The sequence below is a fragment of the Heliconius melpomene genome, chromosome 12, assembly GCF_056956725.1.
Source record: "Heliconius melpomene rosina isolate 202511_hmr_F chromosome 12, ASM5695672v1, whole genome shotgun sequence".
Lineage (NCBI taxonomy): Eukaryota > Metazoa > Arthropoda > Insecta > Lepidoptera > Nymphalidae > Heliconius > Heliconius melpomene.
The window spans coordinates 15424900-15447005 of record NC_140400.1 but is presented as its reverse complement, the minus strand read 5'-3'; the positions used below and the strand labels follow the sequence as shown (position 1 = coordinate 15447005).

Here is a 22106-nt window from a genome sequence, read left to right as displayed (position 1 = left end):
ATTTTGATTCATGCTCCAAAAATATAGGGCAATCTTTTTAAAGCATTAATAAAGAAAACTTGCAAATAGAGTAACGCGCGATATTTAAATTAAAAAAAAACAGTATTGGCGCAATAATTACATTGATTTAATATTTGAAAAGATTTTTGATAATTTTTTTTAACAAATTGAATTGTATGTTAATAACATTAATTACCGTTAATATATTTCTTGTTTGAATAATTCAAAAAAAAGATATGTATTCATTTATGATCCCAGGCTGAATAGAAATATTTTCTTATCTGTGATTGCGTGTTGCGTCCTTCGCATGAAGGGATTATTTTTCTATATATATTTAATAATAATTTAGTAACTTAAACTCGCCATATTTCTTATTAATGTTACTTAAAGAATAGATTTGAATATAAAGATATATAAATTTTTACTATTATCAAAACGGTTACTTTGACCCATAAGTTCATGGCTGCAATTGCTGTTGCATAGTAGTCTCCCAATATGGAAAATAAATTTCAAATATTCTAATTACTTATATTGTGAGTTGATCTTGTGCTAAGTTTAAAAGCAAGTAATAAGGTCGCGATAATAGCGGTGTAATTTGATGTGTAATAATGATTATGTGGATAATTTCCAAGTCATTGAACCTTTGTGCGGCGTGCTGACATTGTGACTTGTGAATCGGAAGCATGTAAATAAACATGAACGATATAGGCATCAAAATAGTGGAATCTCCTAAAGATAGGCTATTGGGAGCCGAAGTTTCTCCCACGCCGGAGGCTGACAATGAGAATGAAGTAGACCCCTTATCGATTGACGAAGATGTAAAGGACCCGTTGGTCTTGGTGGACGTAAAGAAGGAAAGCGAGGATATCTGTGATGACAATGCCAAAGAAGAGCCTGTGAGTGAGCCTCAGAATACAGAAAGTGATTCCATGCCAGCTACAACAGTTAAAGGTATATTCAGTATAACAACAAATCAATATCTTATTTACTAACGCTATTTAATCATTCTCAATAAACTTAGTAATTTATTAAATTTCTATTACATATTGTTGTAAATATGTTTTTGTATATATCATAACTAATTTAATTCTAGATACTGTTAAAGAAGAGACTGTAGTTACAGAAGAAAGTTTAGTTCCAGTAGAGCTCAGCAATGAGCCTAAACAAGAGGAACAGATCTTGGAAGAACCAGAACAGCCCCTGGTTATAGATGTTAAACAGCCTGAACCAGTGCCCATTGAAGTTAAAGAGAGTCCTAAGGAAGTGAGTGAAGGAGTAATAGAAAAGGTGGATGTGGAAATGACAGATGTCCAACTGGTGGAGAAACCTGAAAAAGAAAAAATATTGCTGCCAGTGAATGGAGATATAATTAAGGTAATTTTTTTTTATAAAAGAACAATTACAAAATTTGCCAAAATTAACCATGACTTTTATGTAATGATGTTTATATACCTTTGTTTTTTATTTTATAACTTATGCAAAATGAGAGAGTAAAACAACAATATCGGAAAAATAAAGAAATACCTAGTGTGGTCATCAATTTTGTGACAAAAATTCAACATAATTTTGTTATAAACATCTTTTTATGTTTTTTTTTATATCAAACTATAGATTTGTCTCTTAATATAGCACTTATTTTTATCTTATTTTATGTGAAGTATTCAAAACATTAAATTTTCATTTAGTTGTAAAGATATTTAATGAATTCCAGTAGCCTTATCCATGGATATAAAACTTGAAATATTTTTATAGTATGATGAAATCAAACTACTCAGAACTAATTTTTATTCATAGTGGGATCTTTCTGTGCTTAAACTAAGAAAAATGTCTGAAACAATTGTCTCCACATGTTGTCATTTGCATAATGATATTAAATAATATTAATTTATTTCTTTGATTCACTAGTTTTGTAATTTTTAAATATGATGTAAGAAATATTAAGATACATAAATGTTTTTATATGAATATCAATAGTTAAATTATAATTCTTGTATTGATCAGGAGGAACCTACAAATAAAAGACGGGCGAGCGAGGAAGTTGATACAGAATCACCATTAAAAAAACTGTGTGCTGAAGTAGAAAAGACTTTCCCACAACATGACATAATGATAAATGATTACATACAGACAGCAACCAAAAACAATATAGATGAAATACAAAGGCATACGGAACAATTACTGTCAGAAATACAGACTTTAAGAGAATTAGCACAAAAGAAAGAACATGAATGGAATAACATATTGCATTTAAAGAAAGTTAAAGAGGAAATTTTATTAAGGCTCTTAAGAAGAAAACAAGTGTTGTCGTTTGAAAAAAGTGCGGATGTGAACGGTTCAGAACGAACCGACCCCTTCGATTATCTCAATCAAGCGAAGAACTTGGCGATTGACAAAAGTGATGAGATATCTGGTCTTGTCATTAAGCAGCCGGGTTCGGGAATTAATTCTATTATACAGCCACCGGTGTTGCCAGTCACATCACATTTCAATCCTATGTCAGGGCTGCCACCACCTTACGATAAGGCAGCTCATTTACAATCTATGCCAAAACCGGTGTTTCCTCAAGCTATGATGATGCCAGGCCCTATGCCAGGGTTTCCTCGGGACATGAACGGGCAGCTACCGTCTAGCTTTGGCATGCCAATGGGTCGTCAAGGACCCACCAAAGATGTGAAATCGATAATAGCGGACTACAGGCAAAGAAATCCAGAAATAACTCCTAGAAGAGGTAGAAGGATGAAGTCTATAGTGAATCCGAATATGATGAACACCCCGCGTCCCATTGCACCCAAAATCGACAATATGAATAACTTGAGTAACCTCAATATGCTGTTCAATAATTTGGATATGGTAAGTTGCACTTAATGATATGTTTTTAAATTAATGTTTGTCTTTCTTTGTGTGGATTTCAAAAAGTAAAATGGAACATCACCATAAGAAAAAAAAAAAAAAATTTTTTTTTGGAATTCGTCTCTTAGTCTCTACACCTCCTACTCTACATCCCAATAATAATATCAAATTTCGACTTTATAAGTCCTGTAGATTTTTCTGCGTATGGTTTGTCAATCACTCGGTAACAGCTTTGAACAGGTATGGTTATTAGACATGGAGCGGTGTTGGGTGTCGCCTCAGACCCGAAATGTCTTGAAACATTGGTTAAATCATTATCAGCCTCTACCGTAAAATAATAGTCAAAGATATTTGATAAAAAATATTTTATTTTTACTATCGATTAGCCAAACATTTTCATAATATTTTGTAACTAGTGAAAGTGGTCAATGTCATAGACACAAAGTTATTACTTCACCTTGATTATTATGAGTGAAAAGACTAGTTTATAAATAATGTCAATAAAATATTGCAAATGCTAATTTTGACAGATTTTTATAAAAATAATATCGTAGATAAGTACGCCCATCCCTAGTATTCGAAAGAGCAGGAAAAAATACTTTTTTTATTTTCTAAAACTTCTCTAAAACAATTGATTTGTAAAAACAAGAAAATTATGAAAATTATATTATATAGGTAGTTGTAGTGCTTAAATTATAATTCTGATTTAACTCGTTTTAGCTAAATCATTTTATGTTTTAAACTATTGTTTTGTTCGGAACTTCACCGGTTTATTACTCTACTGTATAAGTCTCTTGAATCATCTGTATATCAGTGAAAACCGAATAAAAATTCATTGCGTAGTTTTTTTTTATTATTTTTATACTTGCAACCTCCATCGTGGACTTTGGCTACGGTTTTTCATTTGTAATCATATTTTTTGAAAAATTTGTTCATACATACTACTATTTTGTATGTCATGGGGGACATACTACTATATTGAATATTCAAATATTTTGCAATTCGCTTTTTCTGTACGTTTGTTTTACTTTGATTTTGAATGCCTTGTTTTATTTTACTTAATTTTAAAATATTAATTTTTTTTGGTGCTCTATGATAACCGTGGATAATCCTATATTATTCAGGAATCATACGCTAATTATTTTCATTTGGTAATTTAGGCTGCTGTTTAATGGTTTACCGCAAGCGATTAGAAATTGTAAGTCGTTTGATGAGTTTAGGTCCGGGCTTCGCGCGTCCGTGCTTAGCGATCATTCTCTTCTTAAGAGGTGAATGATGGCTGGGCAATGGGCGTGGATGAGGTTTGGATTTGGATCCATTGGATGACGGTTTTGTTTTGTTTGGTATGTTTTTATTAGTAATTAGTAGTACTTATATGTTAACTTTTATTCACATTTTATTTTTACCTAATATTTACATTTTTATTCTAACTTTATAATTACATTTTATTTTTACCTAATGTTTACATTTTTATGTTAACTTTATATTTACATTTTATTTTTTACCAAATATTTACAGTTTTATGTTAACTTTATATTTAGATTTTATTTTTACCTAATGTTTACATTTTTATGTTAACTTTATATTTACATTTTATTTTTACTATCAGCTTTGTTCACTAATGCCTTTTTATATTATATAATATTTCTTTTATTTAATTTCTCATGTAAATGACATCGTCGTAATGAGAATAAAGATCTTTAAACAGAATTTAGAATACAACTTTTACAAAAACTTACAACAAACATACAATTTTCGTAGCGTAGTTTGAAAGATATTAGTGTAATTCGATAGGAATCGATTTTATTTTATGCTATGTAAAGTCACACTGGCCTTTTGATATTAAAATAAAAATTTAAATAGGAATTAACTTGGAACTTTTTTGACCATAGTCCTCCATTTCGTGCAATTAATGTGTTTTTTATTACTTTTGTTTTTATTCAATGGAAGTCTGAATTCCTCTCTATCGATTCATAACAAGTTATTTCCAGATTAACCGTTCAAAGTGCAGTAGCTGACTTTAATTTATGGAGTTCATTTAATACTTTAGTTCATACATGAATTTATCAACGATTTTTTTAAATCTTTTATTGCTGTTTTGAACTACACGTTTAAAAAACCCCTAAACATTTTTTTTTAATTTTTGAAATTTTAATAGAAAATCATTAAAACTATATATACTTCTTAGTAGTTACTTTCGATACCTTTCATTAATATTCTTGTTTTATGACATTAATAAGTAAAATAGTTGCAGATTTTTTACTATAATAAATAAAATACCAGTACCAATTTTTGTTAAAAAAAATCTTATAAAAAAATGATACGATAGTAAAATAAACATTGTATTAAGAAGAAACATCGAATAACCTTAGGAAACGATAAGCACAAGGATCTTTTAAACGGCGTAGTCTGGGTCGTAAGATTTAAGACCAAGATTTCTTTCCGCCTCAGGCAATGCATATAAAAATAAAGCAGATACTACCCATCCTGTATCCTGAAGTCCCTGAGTGTAACATCTATACGTGTAATAAAATTGTAAGTGATTGCTCTCTGTGTGTGGAATTTATAAGAATAAATATTACAGTCTGTCTGTGCGTCTGTGCACGATAATCACAGAAACGGCTTGAGCAATTTAAATGTAGTTTTCACTATTGTATTTTATATTTAAATCAGTTCATAAATAAAAAAAATATATCGTCTAAAAGTATTCTGTTGCGACAAAATTGCATATTAATTGTTTTTTAACATTAGGTCGCCTGGTCCCTTCTGGCTACTCTGCTATATGCGAGATACAGCAGAAAGCTATAAAAAAGGAAAAAAAATCTCATATTTTGATCATCTAAGAACGCAACGACAAAAGTTTCATTTGCCCCTATATTAAATTTTATTCCAGTGGAAAGTTAAAGAATTATCCAAACAGTCACAGATTCAAATATTCTAATCAATATTTTGTTTAAAAAGATTTACTTTAAAAAAATCAACATGTAACCCACCATAATAACCGTTTGTCCTAATTTCGTATAATCGCATATCAATATTGAGAGGCGGCCCGCGTCTGGCTCCGTAGTCCGTACTGACTGTGGCGGCGATCCTTGACCTCTTTCCGCGTGGTTATATCAATTCAATTAGTTTAGATGAGACAAGGAGGACTTGATGGTCATTTTGTGGTTTGTAAATTTGTTTTAGTTATTCAATAAAATTTAGCTTCACGCTCACATTTTCATGCATGCTATTCCGCTCACAGCAGGGTAGGTATAGGGATAGGTTCTCCCTGTTGGGACACCTCGTTGCCCACTTTCCGCCGAGTACTGGAGATTGCGTTGAGTGACGTGAGAGAGTGAGTGAGCGGGACTAAACGCCGTGCTTTGCCTCGACATCAGATCGAAGAAATGGAAATATAGATTTTAATAAATATTTCATTTCCTCTAGTTATTACGTACTCGATGGCGGAACTCAACGCTGTCTTTTTGTTTAGCCATATGGTAGTTATGGAAATCGCTTATTTAACTGCGTTTCACGATTGCGTCACATTAGAATCATATGTTATGTTGTTTCTTAAGTTTATTTATTATATTTTAATGACAAAACAATAGAAAGTTAATGTATTTTTCACTTTTTGCAGTAATAATTATTAAACATAGAGTAATATTTAGTTAATTGTGGTAATTACCGTTTGTTTGACGAAACATAAACAAACGTAACTTAGTTTGCCATATAGATTGGGAGATATATTATGTATGAATTGTCTAACGTCATCCATTTGTCATATACCGTAATAAAACTGCAACTAAATTATACAAAAAAATTATACAAACCGATAAAGAGACGGAAAAAATGTTTTGGGTTCCATTACATCAATAAATGCCCCCAAATACATTTCCCAAAGTATCGTCCATGTTGAAACAGTGATGAGTGACAGTTTTATTATATGTACCTATAGATAAAGCATAAAAAATTAAAATACGATGAAGACATTCACTTTGTGAAATTTACCTCAGATGTTTACAACAAATCTATTTACATTTTTTTTCATTAACTCATTCATTCAAATTAGATATTTAGTTGAACATTGAACATTTTTAATTTCCAGAATCAAAAAGCAATGCTAGAACGGCTCCAACAAATCCAACAATCCAGTCTGCCTAACGGGCTCTCCTTCAAAGATGTGCTCGTACAATTCGCCAACATGCAGCAAAGCAATCTCATGCCTACCAGACCTATAGAGACCTTGAATAGACCAGATCATCATATACGACCTGATAGCAGAAGAAGACAAGAGAGGAACGAAGAAGCCCACATGTCCAAGCAAGCTGATAGGGTAGCAGCTTCAAGCCCCAGACTACCACCACCACCGCCTTACCCCGAAATATCTTTACTACCAGTCACAACGAGCCAAGAAACGCAATCTCAACAGAATTCCTTATTACACGGAATTTTGACGAAGGTAAGGCACGCCGTCATATGAATTTGCATATGGCAACATTTTGAATTTGGGTGACATTACTGCTTGACAGTTTCTCAAGTCATTATAATATTATAGTTATCATTTTGTGATATATATGCATTTAAAGTATTGCCATTTTATAAGAATTTTCTAATATAGGCTTGTATGTGGGGATGGGTCAGTCGAAGGAAAATTTGTGGGGAAAACATCATCATTCTGGCAACATTTTATATATCATTATCTTTGTCTCTTAATTGATTATTTTTTATAGGAAAATAACATGTAATATAAATTAAATTAAATAAACATCACTGTCCATCCCCATGAGCTTTGCACAACACAGGTCTACAACCAAAATGCTGTTGGAATAATTTTAACTGATTATTATTTAAATTGATATTCTGAAAATTAAAAAAAATATATATGTATATCTAGAAATTCAGATTTTTTTTAAATATCTAAATTTATATTATTTCTTGATTAACTAGATACAAGATAGAACATAGGCATAAGAAACATTGTGTCGAAACACGTCGTTCCCCGTGCTGGTCCAATATTTTCTTTATATGGATCGAATTTTCTAAATAGGTTCTCTTTTTTAAACGTTTATAACTTTGGAATGACTCAATTTGGCAAAATTGATTTCCAGTTTTAGATCAAATGCTTCATGCTAAGAGGTCATTTTGAGTTTCATTCATGCATTTTTAGACGCATTCATCCACAAACTATTAAATTTCAGTTATAATTATCAAAACAGCTTTTCAAATAAAAAGAAAACAAAAAAACAACAACATATTGTAGACCAGTGTACTTAAATGAATCAGCTTGAATGGGTGTTGCCAACCTTCCAGCAGGCGCCCGCGTCTCAGAGTTACTCGCCGACGTTGGCTAAACTGCTCACGTCGCCCGAACGGAAACAGAGCGCGCCACTGCCGTTCGGTCAGGCCAAGGTACCTAAACACTGATTACAAACGATTGGTGTACTGATTGGCCGATACGATGTTTCAAAATTCAAAATTTAGTATATAAGTCATATAAAACAAACAGACATTTGAATTTATTTATTTAAATCTTCTTTAAATGTCATAAGGGGCCATCTGTATATTGGGTCACACGAATTTCAATATTTGACCCCTCCTCCGTCATTTTAAAAAGCTGGTCCCCAGTGAGACGTCGTATACGATAAATTATACGAACATTTTTATAATTTTAAAACAGCAGTTCCAAAATATAATAATTCCGAAAGTATTTAAACAACAGTTCCGAATTTATTAGAATTCTAATTCTTCTAATAAATACTTTACAATATGAATTTACAAAATAAATTGCTCCCCCCAGACACAATATTATACTTCGTCAACCCCGACCCACTAACTGAGACGTCATTTGTGGATGGCCCCTGACTCTTATTATAAACAGACAGTTGTTTTATAACTTTGTTAAGAATGGCAATACTCATTTTTTAAATTAATGCCACTTCATTTTTTCATTATATTATGCATAATGGGTATTAGAGTCTAGATTTCTTGTAGTATAGTTTGATTCTTTTATTAATATTAATAATTAATAAAGATTTTTTAACAAATGTAATGCGCGCGTTCATCTGTTTCACTTCTGATGTGCAATACATTTTAAAACTTATTACAATTTGCACTGAAAAATTAAGTCACTTTGCAAATGTTTATGTTTAAGATGTATATTATTATTATTTTAAAATAATATTATTAATATAAATGAATGTATGTATGTTTGCAGAATTGTGGTGAAATCACGATAACTCCTGTACAGCCGGCGCAGCCTGAACCTCAGCCGGAGAAAACAGAAGTTGTACAATTGGTAAGTAAGATATATTTCTTGTTTTTCAAATGATTAGCATATACTTTAAAATTGGAGGCATAGTGTTTTGTACAATTTGGTAGACATTATTTTAATGATAGAATTCAACGTCATCGTGTCATGTCGTTACGATTTTTTTCTACCTAACACAACTCCTTTACTTCTAATGTCTTGAAAATTCTGTGGAAAATGGAGTTTTTTTAACAATAGGTTTCCTCTCCTTACCATATTGTTTAAGGGATACAGTGTGAAGCTAAAGAAAAAAAATCACTTATCCTTCTTTTACACAAACAGCATACTAATATTTCTTTCTACATTTACTTTACATGTACATATATGTATTTGTTTCACTGAAGGAAGAAGAAGAAAGCGGCGCATCAGAAGAGTCGGCGGGGTCGGGCGGATCGGGGTCGGGGTCGGGCGCGGGTTCGGCGTCGGGGGGTCGGCTCGTGATCGACGAGGGCGGCGAGGACGCGCCCACGTGCCAGGGCTGTAGGTCGCGGCTGGCGCAGTTCGTGTGCGCGGGTTGCGCCAACCAGTGGTACTGCTCCAGGGACTGTCAGGTGGGTGGTGTTTGTATTTGGGGGTGGGTGTCAGATCGGGCTTTTGCAAATTTATGCTGCGTATTCATTTATTACAATGCATACAAGTCAATGATTGGAATGTGCAGATCGAAATTTGCCAATATTTAGCCATCTGGAGGCCGAGTGACGGAACCCAACGCAAAGCTTCATCAGTTTAGTCAGACATTGACCGAAGATGATTGCGATTTTAGTATTATTAATAATTAAGGCAAAGAATATGTTGGACGCCATTTAGAGCTTTAGTAAACATCGTATTGATATTTTGTATTGTATATAATGACATTGATAGATTACTCAGACTTGAATTTGTCAACATTTCTTTAAATCTACCATCATGTCTAATGTTGTAACCTATATAGTAATAATTATACAATAAATTTACAGGTGGCAGCGTGGGACGAACACTCAGAAATGTGCTCGGGTTAGTATTAACATGCTGAGTTTTACTTCCACAATACAAATATAAATAACTATACTATAACTATAATATACAATGGATAACAAGAACAATCGCGTGTTGCAACTAGCATTGCCTTAATTTTGTAGATGAATCTCCATTTTGTTTATCTACTTGGTAGCTGTTGTTTTATTTTTTATCTGTATCTACATAAATAATGCTATCCTACTTACTGTTAAAATAAAATGGCGCCAAATGTTATGATGAAACGATTTTTTTTTATTTTTTAGGCTATTCTTATTCTTTATTTAAATACACTATTCCAAATACTTTTGAATCAAATGAATATACAAAAAAATTAATAAAATATGTTTAAATTATATCAATGTTTATATTGGCACAGATAATATATATATATAACAATTAGAACGCGAAAGTGGTTTTTGTCCGGTTTAGTTGGTCTTCGTAGGTTCATTAGGTAACTAATGTGTTTGAATTTATTTAATTATATTGAATTTGTATTTATTAATATATATATTTCAACTGTATTTATTTAGGACACATATAAGAAAATAAATATAAATATGACTCATCATATGCGGCGCCACTTTGTTTAGCACAGCTAAATATTAAAATTGAAATAGATGAAAGATAAATCAAGAGCACTAATAAGTAGTGTAGAATATATGTATTATTAAATAACTTGTGTCATATAAGTTATTATTAAATGCTTATGATTTGCATTACATTGTAGTGTCGCCTATATACATTTTATCAATAATAAATTTAGTATATAAAAATACAGTATTTTGAAATATATATCAATTATGTATTTTTTAACAATCAATTATGTTTTTTTTTTACAATCTGTCAAAATTAATATTATTAATATATATAATAATTAATATATATTGTCCGTTATAAATTTAAAATTATATGCTTTATTATTAAAAAAAGAATATTTTTTTAAAAGTGTGATTAAAATGAAATTTTCCTTAATTTTTTATTTTAGAAATTAAATCAAATTACTTTTAATAATTCTTTATACATTTGTAACGGATAACTTTTTTATTTTTTAAATTATCTTTTTTTTTAATTTACGATCAAAATTTATTAAAATAAGTCACAACGATTGTAATTTTTTGTATGAAAAAACTACTACTAAAACACAAAGTTTTAAAATAATTAAATAATAATACAAGTGATGTATTATATCCCATTATGCTTTATTATTTTTTATATTGGGGTAGGTCATTCCTAAGAATGTGTGTATGTGTGTGTATTCTGATTTTACTAAAAAAAATGAATCAACTTGTTTTGATCAGTTATACGAAAGAATAGGTATAAAATGTGAAGGTGAGCTACCAAATGCTATATTAATTAAAAATTGACAATTTTATTAATTAATTATTTTTAGTGGTTTTTTCTTTTTATTGACATCAGTGTCTTACAAAAAGAATTATTATTTCATTGGTTTATATTATGTACATATATATCAAATCACGTTCAAATAATATATTGTAACAATAACCTTACCTAGCTTCGTTTACGTTTTTACCTTTTCTCTGTTTATTTACTTAATAAAAAAAATCAACGTCGTCATTAAATTTTTATTTAGTGGTTGACTGTTAACGTAATGGTTAAAAGTTCAATGTCCGGTCGAGAGTATAATATATATTTTTTTATATTTTATTCCTTTACCCAGATTAAGTAAAGTGCGGAATTGATTGCCGCCACCTAGCACGAAATGTTTAAAAAAAATCGGCGGAATTCACAAATCACTCTGCTTACCTTTATGTATGTGGAATAAAATGCAAATCTGAAAAAACTATAACATAAATATTGCTGTCTCATTACTCCTTGTTCTAAATTAATTTTCTTTCTTAATAAATAAACATACTAAATTTTGTGGAATTATTATAAATATTTTTTTGTTATTAATTATCTTAATATAGCGTTTGGTAATTCATGATTTTTTTAATGGCAAGGTTGTTTGGACGGTAGCTGTAACATATATACATACATACATATTAAATAGTTGAGGTGCGATGTCTTTTTGTTAGTAAAATTATGCTCAATTTTTGTTACATATTTTAATAATATTGAGTTTTTTTATTTGACTCAAAATTTTTATTTATTTTTTCACATGGCAATTCCACCTCAACTATATTGTATTATAAATTTAAACAATAAAATATGATGTAACAAGCAACAAGGAGTCACCCGTAAATTATGTCACACGATTTTTTTAGATTTTTCGACTCCTTGTCACAGTTTGTCATATTTGTAAGACTTTCCTTAACTTGTGTGACGTTCACACAGCAGTTCCGAAATTATATTTGTTCAAAATATAATGATATTTTGAGGCCGTTATGACTGTAACGGTTGTGGGTTCGATCTCCCACTCAGGGGCTGAGTTATTTAATATTTTTATTTCTTCGCTTCGATAATCAGGCGCAGCGTTAGTTCCGCCACGCTAGGTGTCGTAAGGACCCTCGTGACATAAGGAACCCCTGAGCGTGTGACGTAGTTTATGATTGGCCTCTTTATAATATGTATAAGTTTACAATGTATTATTTTAACTTACCAAATATGTTGTGCCTTTCTATGTAATATTGTAAGCTACATACGAGTATATGATTTATATTCAGTGGAAATTTTCAACATTTCTTGATTATGTTTTTTGTATGACATTTATTAATAATGAATTTTCATTAATATGGTAGGCAGAAAGAATTTAAGTAATAAGTATTTTCTTTCTTCACTTTCCGTTTGTACTAGGATATATGAACATTTATTTTTGTTTCAAACAACATTTCTTTTAATTTGATCATTTAAATGTCTTAAAGTGTTAAAATTAATTTAAATAATGTCAGTTACATCTCTATTGATGATGTCTCTGACTACATTTTAAAAATCTATGAAATACATATAATTTATATAAATGAATGTCATACAAACAGTTTTTAACATTAAAAATCTCTCAATAATATGTAATTTCATATATATACATACATAGGTGGTGGGGATGCCATACAATCGTGTGGTTAATTCCTGTAAATATATGAAGAAATATATATTTTTAAAGATATACACTTGATTATACAATAATTTTGTTTATAATATATATTTTAATTCAGTTCTAGTGCTATGACGCTTTTCCCCATGCACACAATTTGACACATTTCGCGTTGATTGGCGAAACTTAACGCCACGTTTTGTCTTGGAATAGAAATAATTCGTTCCCACGAGTGAATTTTATAAAGTATTTTGTATTTTTTTATGTCAATTTTTTTTAAGAGATTTTGTTTTTTTTATTTAGTGTAATCGCTAAGATTGTGTAATCACGTGTGTATAATTTAATTAGTGGAACAATATAACGAATAATAAAATAGTATTTATTTTTACAGTAGAATCAACTATTACAGATGAGTTGTTCAACGTGAGTGAGTCAAGTAAAGTTTTTTTTTCTGACTTAGATCTTAAAGTCATACAGCCTAATAATAAAAAAATCATTTCTTTTTTCTAAAATTAAAGTCACTCGCGTTGAGCCTAAGGTTGTGTTTTTATAAACTAATATTATTGAATTTAAATACAAAAAACACAGCCTAAATACTATGTAAATAAAGAAACCAGTCTATTTTCTATACACCGTGCCAAAATGTAATTTAATTTTTATACAGACCTACAGAACTAATATTATTTATGTATATGTATAATACTTAGATTCTTTTGACTTGTCAAAATTACGATTTTCCTTAATTTTTCTTTGATAATAGGTTCCTATGTGCTGCGGGCGTTAGTTTAAGATGATATGGGGTTCGATTTTCGGCTATTTATTTTTTATTTTTTTTAATTGAAAGTGTAGATTAAAAATCGCGTCTGTGGCATGCAGTTATCGTATTTCTCTTGTATCTAAAACGCTAGTCAAGTGTTTCGTTACCTACAATACTGTTTATGTATTTTGTAACTTATATAATGTTATATAAGAATATATTAAATCAGTACTGTCTTTGAGTATGCGTTTTTGTTACCTTTTTCGTTGTGTAGTATTAAATACCTGTTATAATTATAATATTTTTCTTTTTGCAATGGAAAAGATTTCTACATCAAAAAAGAGTAGAGTACTAGAAAAATGGGGAATGGAAGTGTCTTAGTGGAGTACCTTTCCACTAGGTACCCAGTGTCCCTCTGTCTGCTCTGCTGTGCAGCGCGAATCCAAAAAAGAAACAACCCCGTTATGGCTAACGAAATAAAAATTATTGATTTTATTAAGTTGTAAGAATCAGTAGCTTTTACCTCGTCTGTGAAGACTGGGGTAGAATAAAACACATTTTTTAAAAGATTGATTTATGTAACTTAAAACATAAAATAACTTTTTAAATGTCCAATAAATGTTGTGAGATTGTTAATGCAAATTGTCTAACAAATATTAAAAATGAAATCTTTATCGTTGCACACGCAGAAATAGGTCAACATTTAATTAACATTAAATATTTTAATTATAAACAAAGACTGAGCGGCAACTTAATTAACTTTATATGAACTTGTACTTATATATGTATATTTTTTATTAAATACACATTGCATTAACCTTCTCAAATTTCAATATTCTCTAAATAATTACGAAAATAATCTCTTAAAATAATATAATATGTATACAAATAATAATAAAAAAGAAACAATATACATTTTTTACATGAAATTCGTCTTAACTCTATTTATGCGTAGAAGGCACTGTACATTTTGACTAGTGGAGTCAAAAGTCTATATTTGGACTAGGTAGGTATAAAATATCATAAATCAAGAAAAAAAGACAATTTATTTTTTCGTTTCCCCAAAATGCTGGAAACTTAACTCCGTTTTTTTCAATTATTATATCATTATAACAATTAGGAAAAAAACTGAGTCTAGTCGCTTTTTTCTCATAGACATACAAAGTGATAATCAAAAAATATATTGTTGTAATTCTTACATAAAATATGCAATAAAATGACTGTCATCCATTTATTTTAATTTTTGTTATTTTATATGTAATATTATTACTTAATATATGAAAGTTTTAAACACAATAAATTGTTACCGTTTAACTGAAATTTATAAAAACTAAATAAAATATAATGCTTCATATTAATAAAAAAAAACTTTCAAAAGATTTTACCAGTTTTGATACTATTACAAATTCGGTGGGAATTTCACAATTCAGGCCTTCTTTTAAAAATATTTTCTTACAAGAACATTTATAGCACCATTATTATATTGTAAAGATTATAAAAAAAATCAATTATATATAAATATATATTGAGCAGATTGTAACTTACTTTTTTAGTGTCTTATGTTTTTTTTATATAGTGGGATATAGAAACTAAATTTGTTTTTTTAAAATATACCAATTTTACATTTTAAAAATCCTTAAAGTCGAAATAACACTTAAAATATAATAAAAAGTAGCGTATGCACAGTTAAATGTAGTTAAAGTTATGATAATAACAATTTGTTTTTATTTTCAGCAGTAGGTGTGTGGGAAGCTCTGCGGTTCTCTACTTACTGCCGATTTCTTGAGGCAATGCGATAAGTTGGGTGGCGTAACTTAATGCCTCTCTCTGCCTCGTTACCAGAGCGAGGAAATGAACATATTAAATATTTTATTCCCTCGAGTGGGAATCAAACCCACAGCCATCAAGTTTACAGCCGCATGATTGTGCGTCTGCGCCACGATGGCGTCTGCGGTATATTAAATAAAAAATTATAATATATACAAGTATGTATTGACATAACTGACAAATAAGTAAAAATGATTTGTTTTAGAAACTTAGACTGATTAAATGTTATCTTACATATATATATAATATACATACATATATTTTGAATAATTTTACATGTTTATTAAATAGTGAGGTACAGTCCCAGTCAAAATTGTTTACACAGTGATGTATTTAAATCATTGTACTTTAGGATTTCATTTTACAATTTTAAAAGCATTCTTTTAAAATTGTATTGGCACATCCCGTGTCCTCTAAAAACACTCTAAATACATTTTTATTATTACATTTTGAAATTGAACACAGTTATTTCCTTAAAAATATGACTGACAAATAATATTTTAACAACATTTCTATTTTAATACCAAATACTTTTATTTATAGCATCTCGCTTAAATAAGTGAAGAAAAAAGAACATAGTGACAAATCACTTTATTCCCTAATTTTACCATATTAAATACCATGGAGATTACATATCGAGTTCAATCATAAAGGATTTAAAACATTTATATAAAAATATTTTATATACAAACATTTAAAACACTAAAGGCCCCGAAATAGGACTCGAACCGACAAACTTTTTGAACGATTATTAAAGATCTGTTTTATATTATTTACACATTTATTAAAAATTAACAAATATATTTAATAAAATAAAAAAAAAACATTCATAAAAAGGTATTTAAATAAAAACAACGCATAGTATGTACATGATTTAGTAGTACTGAACTCGTGAGAAGATAATCCTCACATTATTAAATTGAAAATATAAATAAGAAAAAAAAATCATATGTATTAATAATTATTTTATAAACATATATTTCAAAATAAAAAAAACAATCATACTATTCAATGTCTGCGTGGAATTATGTCATAAATGATAGATCAAACGCGCACAAGTCACAACATGTCCAGTCATGCATATATTAGTGAAAATTTGTCAAAATCATTATATTCAAATAATAGTGATATGCGTGCCGGATTACTGAGAAGGAATTAGACTGAAAACACCAGTTTTTCAATTGTGCCATCCTCAAAAATAAATTTCCGCCATATTTTTTAAACTACTGCATCTATAGGTCAATTTACCATAAAATTAATCCGGTTTTGTTCATTTCACTATAAATATGGTTTCATTATCCCTTTCCAACTGTTCTTCTAGCTGAGACGCGGTCAAGCCTCCCTGGCAACAGAGCTCGTCGAGACAAACTAAACCATTGTAAGTTCTCGCTACGTATTGGCTGTGGTCACTTCGCAGCGACGCGTTGTCCTCGTGTAGAGTTACTGGGTACTGGAAAAAGATTTATTTTAAATTACAATTTTCTTATACGATTTTACACATTTATTTCCCACATGACAAGATTGGTTGGTAAAGAATGCTAAAGCTTATATATCTTTGTATATAAAAAATATACCAACAAAAATTGATAAATAATAAATGTTATCAAAATAGACATACTGTCTACACCGTCTACTCTTATCAGTGGGCATTTAGCAACAGTTGATAAGATTCTTATCAAAATATATACTTATATATTTTATTACATTATAAGCAAATATCATAGTAATCATATAAGATAGTGATAAAAAAAATGAATTATATCTGAAAAGTAATAATGGCATATTATGAAATTTGTTGAAGACTGTTTCAATGGTATAAATTTTTATAGTCATTTTAAATATAGTAATTCTGGTGTATAAGTGGTGGGACTCAATGCCACGCTTTGCCTTGAGACCAGAGCGAGGAAATGAAAATATTAATTATTTAATTTCCTGGAGTGGGAATCGAACCCAAGGTCGGTCGGCCCCGGTCGCGTTTAAAGTTACCTGCTTATGGCCCATGAACCACGACTATATTTTATTTTCAAAATAGTTATACAAAGACAATCGAGATGTTATCATCTAATAACTCGGTGTTAGTGGATCTTGATTTCTGATTAAGGTGACGACGGAGGTTTTCCATATGAAACTTACCTTATAAATCCTCCTAATAAGACCTTCAAGCACACCAAAGAGGACCAGCTTCCTCTCATTAATGGCCAGCTCCTGAGGCCGCATGCGCCTGCAGAGGTCCCTGACCGTGCTCCCGTATGACATGCCCGCGTACATACGGAATATATCACTCACTTTTGGCAGTTGTCGGGCTGGTGGGAATTAGTAGAGGTAAATATACATTTGTATATAAGTAGCTCAGATTATATTTTTCTATTTTTAAGGCTTAACGCAACAATCAATATTTATTATAGTTGTGTACATATATATGTATGTATGTAGATGTAAAATAAATATATTATTTATGTATTTGTCAGTCATGTCAGTATATTCCTACTAGTTTTTACAATTCCACTTTCGTAGAGCGTTTAGGAACAAAAAATATCAATCAGATAAAATGTAAAATAATTGATAAAATGTGTAACGGATTCAAAAAGGACATTTTCATATATTACATGTAATTTCAAAGATGAGTTTTAAAAATGTTCAATATCAAATGTTTGTAAGTAAAAGTAATAGATAAATTAACTTAAAATAACATTGTTTACATTATTATATACTTTACAAATTATTGAATTTATACTCTTTAACCGGCTATAATGATATATAAGCAGAATAAAAAGCAAAAACTTACGTGATCTAGCACAGAATTCAACACACTGCCGCTGCAGTCCCGCGCATCGAGTCAATTGTCTCAACTTGGGCGTCGCACTGTACACCTGCCGATATTTTGTATAATATTTATTTCTATCTCATATAAGGGGGAGCCTAGTGTCAAGTCACTCCATTGACCATTCTACCAATTTTCAAGACATGTCGTGTGAGTGGGAACCAGATGTCGCCTTTCATTTTATCAAAGTGAGGGAATAAAAACAATTTTAATATATCCATTCTCACGAGTGGGAAGTGATATTCCCAAATGGGCCATCGAGCATTTATAACTTATTTTTTTTTAGCTTAACGTATAGTATAGTACCTACCAGCATATAGCTTGCTAGTGTTAAGAAACTTTGTTACTCATTTTTTTGGCCAATTTTCGATGCGTTGCAGAGCTCAATGCGAGCTTTTTCTATATACCAGAGCGCGGAAATAAACATAATTTATTCCCTTGAGTGCGAATCGAACCCACAACCATCGCGTTTACAGTCAGACGTAGTTAAAGAATACTTACAGCACAATATTGAAATATGGGCACTAGAGTCACTACGCCGTAGTACACTAGATTTTGTACGCAGGCCCGGACCAAACTTATTTCGACGTCTGTCAGAGATGCTATCTTAGAAACGTGGTTGAAGCCATCTATGTAGGGTAATATCTGTGGACAATAAAAAAAATATCTTATTGCATTGAAAATAAAAATCCTATATTGGTTCATTAAGATTATAATTGTGAGTTCGATTCCCATTCAGTGGAATAATATTTATTTCAGTTTAATATTATTTTTTGTTTTCTCTGCCTACTCTAGTTGACAAACCACCGAAGCACAAATATAAACAGAATCAGCCACTCTGTACACTATCACGGTGTTTGGACAAGCGATTGAGGGCGCACCAAAATTGACCAATTTCCTCACCCCCAGAGCGTAAAAGCAATATTTATTTTGCTACCGCAAGCCCCCAGTCGCTACAAACATGTGTAAATATTTGTTTGGGAGATATAACATGTATATAATTTCACTTTATAATATTGTGAAGTAGTTGTTAAACATTATACTTTAATCTATATAGTATATATATATATATCAAAATTGAGGCCAGCCGTGGCGAAGGGGCATAAGCGCGTGCGTGTGATTGTAAGTGACAGGTTTTAGGTTCGATTCTCACTAGGAGAAATGCATTAATATTTATTAATATTTTTATTTCTTCGCTCTAATAACAAGACAAAAGCCACGTTGAGTTTCGCCACTCAACAAGCAATACATCGAAAATTCGGCGGAAAGTGGAGAGTGAAGTGTCTTAACACTACTTTGTCTATCCAACAATATTGCGGGATACAGCGTGAATCTAAAATAATAATATAAAAAATAATCGGCGCAATGGATACGTGTATAAATTTTTAAGAGTTGCATCTAATTAGATAATTGTCTTTATGTTGTGTTTTTTATTTTCAGAAGATTTGCATAAATCTTTTTTTAATAATTCTAATATGTGTCTAATTCTTTTCTCAAGAGGTGTGATATAGAGTTGAAATTGTTATACTCCATTTCTTCAAAAAACTGCTAAACAAAGGTGAAGTCGTGGACAAAAGTTAGTAAAAATATAATTAGTAAATAAAATAAGTATTACACTATATCATGTTACATTTCTATTTAAGCTAAACAACCCACGCGCAAGATTGAAAAGGTAATATTACAATATACATTGTAAATTATTATAAACAAGTATAGCTTTAGAAGATCAACTTCTAAATTTAGTATTAATTTGAATAATATAAGATTACATCAGCGCAAACAAATTATTTACTAGCTTATGCTGTCGGCTTCGTTCGCGTGAAAATAAAAATAAAGAAACAATCAAGGTGATTTAATATAATAGCCTGTATAAAGCCATCTTCTATATGTAGCCTATCCAACACAAAAAAAAGCGGCGTTGTGTTGCATCACTCACACACTCTCGAAAATTAAGGAACGGGAACTTAGGGAAGCGAAGTGTCTTAACAGTAGGTTATCTTTGTCCATCCTTTGCATGTATGCAGGTACAATTTAAAGGAAAAAATATTTTAATGAGTAAAGACTAAATAATATAGTAATTTTCGTATAAATATAATGTATTATACTTAATGCATATATTCGATTATTATTTATTTTTAATTTCGACCGAGAAATCTTAACGACGTTATATTGGGAACTCTCAATAAACAAAGATAATTTATCGGTCAAAAATGATAATAATAAATATAGAGATAAGAATTGACACGAGAATAATCTTAAATGGAAATTAAGCTTACAAATGTTCCTGTATATTGGGTCAATTACAGTTGCTAAGTGTTGAGAAATTGTAATAATTTATTAGTTTATGGTCTTAAATATTACAATAAATTATAAAGGGACCGGTCTACGTAAAAGAGGTCATCACGGCGCAGTGGTTACCGGTGCGATCCCCTCTCGAGGGAGTAAATTAATAAACTATTTAATTTTACGGTAAACAATAGGTGCAGGTTCGAGTCTCGCTACGATCCAATTTCTATGCCTTATTTAAAAATATTTTTCAATTTTTAGTGAGGAATAACAAATTAAACATCTTAAAAATATACGACATATTATTTTCATAAACTATTTTTTTTAATTGTTTGTATTTTCTTAAATAAACAGACACTAATATCACAGAGCGAATAATCAACATATTTTTCTCGATTCAATATTCAATATTAAAATTGCTATGCTTGCAAATTGCCTATTTACATACATATATGGCAAGTATCACTTGGCATTTTACTTGCAAAGTAACTTGAGTGTTCTGTTTGTGTAAACGATATAATATAATTGTATATATTTATACGCTACATATAAACATTTTATCAGTTTCATCTCTTGTTTTAGGAACTTAGTGTTAAGACACTCCGTTCCCATTAGCACATTTCCGTTCCTAAATTTAAGGAAAGGAAGGGGAAGGAGGAAATAATAATATTAAATATTTCATGTCCTCGAGTGAGAATCAAACCCACAACGTGCCGCAACTACAGTCAATTTGTACTTTTTATAAAAACTTATCCAAAGTTGGTGTGACTATCGTAGTGCAGAAGCGTAACGTCTAACTCTCACTCGACTCCCATTAGGGGGAATATTTTTTTATATTTGCTTCCTCTAGCAAGACAAAGCGTACCATTAGGTACCGCCACCCAACAAGCAATCCCTCGAAAAGGGCGTGGGAATAGTGCTAGTGCATTAGGATCCCTGTCTTTCCTGCTATAGGTATGCGTGATACAGCGTGAATCCAAGCGCAGATACGCAGACCTGATGTAGTTTATTTTTAATTAAAGTATTATCGTTACAATCTACTTGGCACTAAGTGAACTGTCGCCACGTTCTGTTTTTATGGCATCTTTATTACTCGCGCGTTTAAATGTTAAAAACATAACAATAAATTGACAGTAAGACGACATATTGTTTGTTTATTTTTTTATAATAAGACTAGACCACATACACCCGTAGGTATATTATAAAATGTATATGTTATTACTAGATTATTTTTGTAATTCATTATTACAAAGAACAATACTCAATTTAAAAAAAAAACATTTAT

General features: G+C 30.4%; 2 protein-coding genes across 4 annotated transcripts in view; one reads left to right on the top strand and one right to left on the bottom strand.

The window, feature by feature from the left end:
• The first annotated feature begins 284 nt into the window (after positions 1 to 284).
• On the top strand, positions 285 to 14128 carry LOC146534135 (uncharacterized). 3 transcript variants are annotated; one of them, XM_085193891.1, is made up of 8 exons: positions 285 to 951; positions 1094 to 1374; positions 2002 to 2850; positions 6941 to 7294; positions 8149 to 8244; positions 9050 to 9130; positions 9487 to 9693; positions 10099 to 14128. In XM_085193891.1, exons 1-8 carry the CDS (start codon positions 696 to 698, stop codon positions 10138 to 10140), a joined length of 2166 nt encoding a protein of 721 aa, XP_085050017.1. In that variant the 5' UTR covers positions 285 to 695; the 3' UTR covers positions 10141 to 14128. The 3 variants fall into 3 exon arrangements, with proteins under 3 accessions (XP_085050017.1, XP_085050016.1, XP_085050018.1); XM_085193890.1 differs by having other exon boundaries at positions 8146 to 8244; XM_085193892.1 differs by lacking the exon at positions 8149 to 8244.
• The window catches only part of LOC146534134 (GATOR complex protein NPRL2-like), a 50190-nt gene continuing 39257 nt past the window's right edge, over positions 11174 to 22106 (bottom strand). Inside the window, exons 5-8 of the mRNA XM_085193893.1 lie at positions 19037 to 19180; positions 18500 to 18584; positions 17848 to 18017; positions 11174 to 17164 (exon numbers count right to left, since the gene is read on the bottom strand). Coding sequence (XP_085050019.1) covers positions 16985 to 17164; positions 17848 to 18017; positions 18500 to 18584; positions 19037 to 19180 — 579 coding nt within the window. The 3' untranslated portion in view covers positions 11174 to 16984. The remainder of the gene's footprint in view (positions 17165 to 17847; positions 18018 to 18499; positions 18585 to 19036; positions 19181 to 22106) is intronic.